The sequence below is a fragment of the Haliaeetus leucocephalus genome, unplaced genomic scaffold (assembly GCF_000737465.1).
Source record: "Haliaeetus leucocephalus isolate CR32 unplaced genomic scaffold, Haliaeetus_leucocephalus-4.0 Scaffold0, whole genome shotgun sequence".
Classification (NCBI taxonomy): Eukaryota; Metazoa; Chordata; class Aves; order Accipitriformes; family Accipitridae; genus Haliaeetus; species Haliaeetus leucocephalus.
This window is the reverse complement of record NW_010972436.1, coordinates 14,552,394-14,556,455: the sequence shown is the minus strand read 5'-3', so window position 1 is coordinate 14,556,455 and position 4,062 is coordinate 14,552,394. Positions and strand designations below refer to the sequence as shown.

Below are 4,062 nucleotides of genomic sequence, written 5' to 3'. Positions count from 1 at the left end.
GGGGGGACGCAGTTTGGCAAACTCCAGCGCCCGGCTGGTCCCCGCTCACGGCCGCTTTCCCTTCCTTCTCTCCTCTCCGCAGAGCACCCCCGCCCCGTCTCCCGGAGCCCGCCCCGGCAGAGCGCTCCGGAGGTGCCAGCAACCGCCAGGATTTTTGTCTGTCTTGTTTGTGTGTTTGTTGGGTTTTGGTTTTGTTTTTGTTTTTCTTTTTTTTTTTCCCCTCGTTTTCATTTGGCTTTCTAGTCTTGCTGGGAATGGCAGGGGCAGCGGCGCCTGGAGAAGGAACAAGTGTGGAGAAAGGGAGAGGGAGCCGGAGCTAAATGACAGGATGCGGGCGACTTGAGGCACAGAAAGAAGCCAGCTTCCCTCTGCCCCCGGGACTGCCCTTGCGGACCGCGCTTTCTGCTCCTGACTCCGGCCGGAGGATTTAAGACCTAGGAAGAGTTGTGCTTGGAGGGCGTTTATTTTTTTTATTATTTTTTTTTTTTCCTCCTTTCCCTGCTGTCGGAAGGGAAAATGGATTGGGGACTTCTCCTGCACTGTGCAGCCCTCACCTTCACCCTCGCCAGGGCTCTGCGAAGCGGTGAGTGCCACGGGGGACGTCGGGTCTCGGCCTGGGCTCCGGGGCTGCCGGAGCGGGGGGCGGACGATGGGGCCGGCACCGACCTGAGCCCGGCCGGGGGGAACTTTCTGCCGGAGGAGGGAGGCGGCGCGGTCCTCGCCCGAGGCTCGCCCGCCCCGGCATCGCCTTCCGAGTTTATTCTCTGCTCTTTTGGGTTGTTGTATAAAGCAGGCTGCTCGTTCTCACTAGATCAGGACAGCCAATTATCTTAATAGTGTTTCCTGCATAGGCAATTAAATAAGTCTCGCCTTCGATATCTGAAAGATAATGAACACTTTAAAGGAAAGGCTTTCTCCCCCCCCCCCTTTCTTTTTCCAAAGCGTAAGACTTCAGATTATCGTGCCCTTTAGTAGCTGTGTGTGTACCTGCGAGTAGTCTTCAAACGGAGAGACCACTAGACTAGCCCTTTCCCCAGTCTGCAGTTTACGTGCAACTTACACAGTGCCAAGAGAGAAGCTGAGCTTTTCTGTGAAGGCTCAAGACTCCCTTCCAAGAGAGAAATCCCGTAACAACAGACTGATGTAGCTAGTCTACTATCAGGCAGCCCTTGAAAATACAACTAATTAAAAGCAGCGTGCTCCTCCTTCCCGAACAATGCCAGAGCACCGTGAATATTTCACTGCATGATGCATTTTTAAAGACGGTCTAATTGTGGGACTGCTTGACGTTTAGCTCTTGCACATGAAATGGCTCGTGCGAGTTCTACTTTCCCGACAAATCCTGAGCAATTATTATTAACTAATTATCAAATATTTACTTTTGCCTGACTGGGTTTTCAATCAAAGTAATTAAAAGAAGAGAGCATCCTCCACTTACGCTGTTATATTGTTTTAATAAGGGACCACAAGTGGAGTGTCATGGAAGAGAGAGTATTAAAATCGCCTGGTTTATGATGGAAGTTAATCTCTTTCCCAATATGTTTTGAGGAAGCTGCTTAATTTAATCAGGACGAGCCGCCTCCTCCAGTGCTGCGGTGCAGGAGCAAAGGCGTTAGAGGCGTGCGCCAAACCCGACTTGGGGATGCTCTGAGAGGTGCACTTTGCTCATTCCCCCGGCCCAGGTGAGGGGTGCAGGCAGCTGCCTCCCTGGCCCCCACATAAACCAGGACTGCCTCTAGTCCTGCACCCTCTGAGGGGTGGAAGGAGGGCACCCGGTGCTCTTGTTGATCATTTCTCCCCTTTAAAATGAGTAGAGTGGGTTGCTGGGCCACAAGCTGTTAATGTGGTGGCCCTGCTGGAGTCACCAAGGCCATTAACCTCCTCTGTAACCTACCAGACCTACTAATGCCACCTTCACCTACGTGCAGTACTAGTGTCCGCTAAATTAATTCATTAACCTTATTTAGAGCTAATGGTCCGAAGTCATTAGAAACTGCTCTTCTTAATCAAGTGTGAGAGAGATTGCACAGAGCCAGGGAGTCTAGCAGACCGCATTATCTTATTACACTGTCACTTTCCCAGAAGTCGCAGATTAAGGAGTGCTGGTGGTAGTGAGTCCACCTCAGCGTCCTCTGAAGTGACTCTGTCAAGTGACTAGAAGCAGCACTGCTTTATTTCAGGCATTTAACAGATGCCAGACTCTGCCATGTTATTTGCAGGGCTGGAGTGGGCTTAATGAGACAGGATCACTTTCTGAGTGTGCTTACACGAGGAGGAAAAGGCAAGATTCCCTGAGAGCCCCAGACAGTGAATTAGCAAGATCACCAGTGACAGCTTTTGAGCTTTGAGCTGCAACGCCTTTTGTTCTGGTCAGAGGAAAACAGCCTTTTTTGCAAAGGCAAAGCAGAAATAAATAATAAGATAGCCTTTCCCAGCAACATGCTTAGCAGTATCTGGGTTTTAACCATACACCTGAGTACGTCTCGTCCCCTTCCCTCTTAATTTATGGCAAATAATTTTTATAAAGTGTGTAGCTTTATGCATTTTTGATGTGCGCTTCCTCATTCATTTCCATTTGACCTGTTTTTCCTACAATAAAATCCCCTACATTTATAAATTCATGCTGAGAGCAAGGAATGCCATTTTGCTTTCACAGGCAACGTATTAGATACAGCACTGCAGCCTATATACACCATTATTGGGATGCAGTGATACACAGTCTTGCTTTTTAATGTGGACATTCTTCCTGTCTGTAGTTTACTGTCATATTTTATTGCTCAAAATTAAACAATCAATGTGTGGAGAAAGTTTTTCCTCCCTGAACGTCTATAGAAAGAAATCCATAGTAGTAAAGAAGTGATAACACAAACCTGCACTGGACAGTGAAGTGAGTGACTGTGTAGGTTGGAGTTCTTGTCCCTTTTTATTTTTCCTATAAACCTTAAAATGTAACCCTGACAATGCTGGCCAAAGGAGCAAGATGCAGCATGCCACATTTCACAGTCACACTTGGTGAAACTTTTGCAACTATTTTGCTATTAGAAATAAATCTTTGTTGTTGTAGGGGGGGAGGAAGGGATGGAGGGAAGAGGAAAGGATGTTGTTCTGCTCCATTACTTTGATGCAGTCTCCAAGCATGAGCAAACTTCCTTGAAGGAATAAATAGTGGATGATTTCTGCTTCACTAAAACCACTTTGTTCTCTGCTACCCTGGGTTTGAAGAGCACAGATAGTTTCAACCTGCCTAGATTTATGGACTGATAAAACAAAGGGAGGGTCTGCTGCGAATGAGCTTGGATCCACCAAGACAATCCCAGTGGTCAGTGACACAGACCAGGCTTATCCCATAGCTGGGCAGGGGGTCAAATGGCATCCTTTTAGCTCTTCTCCCAGCTTTCCTTAAAACTTCATACTTAAGAAGATTATACTTTTTGGAGACAATTGTGTCCCAGACACCCTTCTGAGCCAACATTAACACTGTTGTGAGGATGCAAGGTTTTAACACTGTAAGGGGCACTGTTTGCTCTGGGCAGGGGGGTGCTTCTTGAAAGGGTACTGTTTGGAAATGGGGTACCTTCTGCTGCCTGTCCAACTGCTGGACTTACGGATGGGCACGCAGAGGCAGGCCTCTTCCCTCCTGTAAAATGTAGCAGAAATGCCTTTGAGTTAAAGGCATAAGGATGCAGCGAAAGTTTGCCTGAAGAAGGCTGCAAACCACCCCCCCACACCCCCCCGCCCAGAATTCCCACGGCGGTCGGCTGGTTCGCTGCTGCGGGCTGAAACCGGGTCCTTGCCGGGGGGGAGAACTGAGAAAAGCCGACCTGTTTGCTTCCCCTGCAGATAAATGCGGCGACACGATCAAAATTTTAAACCCCGGGTACCTCACGTCTCCCGGCTACCCGCAGTCCTACCACCCCAGCCAAAAATGCGAGTGGCTGATCCAGGCGCCGGAGCCGTACCAGAGGATCATGATCAACTTCAACCCCCACTTCGACCTGGAGGACCGCGACTGCAAGTAAGTGCGGGCGCCGCGCTCCGGAGCGCCCCGGCGCCACCTGCCGG

At 49.4% G+C, this 4,062-nt stretch overlaps 1 protein-coding gene across 3 annotated transcripts in view; it reads left to right on the top strand.

Annotated features, from left to right (window-relative positions):
- The first annotated feature begins 30 nt into the window (after positions 1-30).
- NRP1 (neuropilin 1) overlaps positions 31-4,062 on the top strand; it is a 114,230-nt gene continuing 110,198 nt past the window's right edge. For all 3 annotated transcript variants that reach the window (XM_010585268.1, XM_010585259.1, XM_010585250.1), the window contains exons 1-2: positions 31-583; positions 3,841-4,015. In XM_010585268.1, coding sequence (XP_010583570.1) covers positions 517-583; positions 3,841-4,015 — 242 coding nt within the window. In that variant the 5' untranslated portion in view covers positions 31-516. The remainder of the gene's footprint in view (positions 584-3,840; positions 4,016-4,062) is intronic.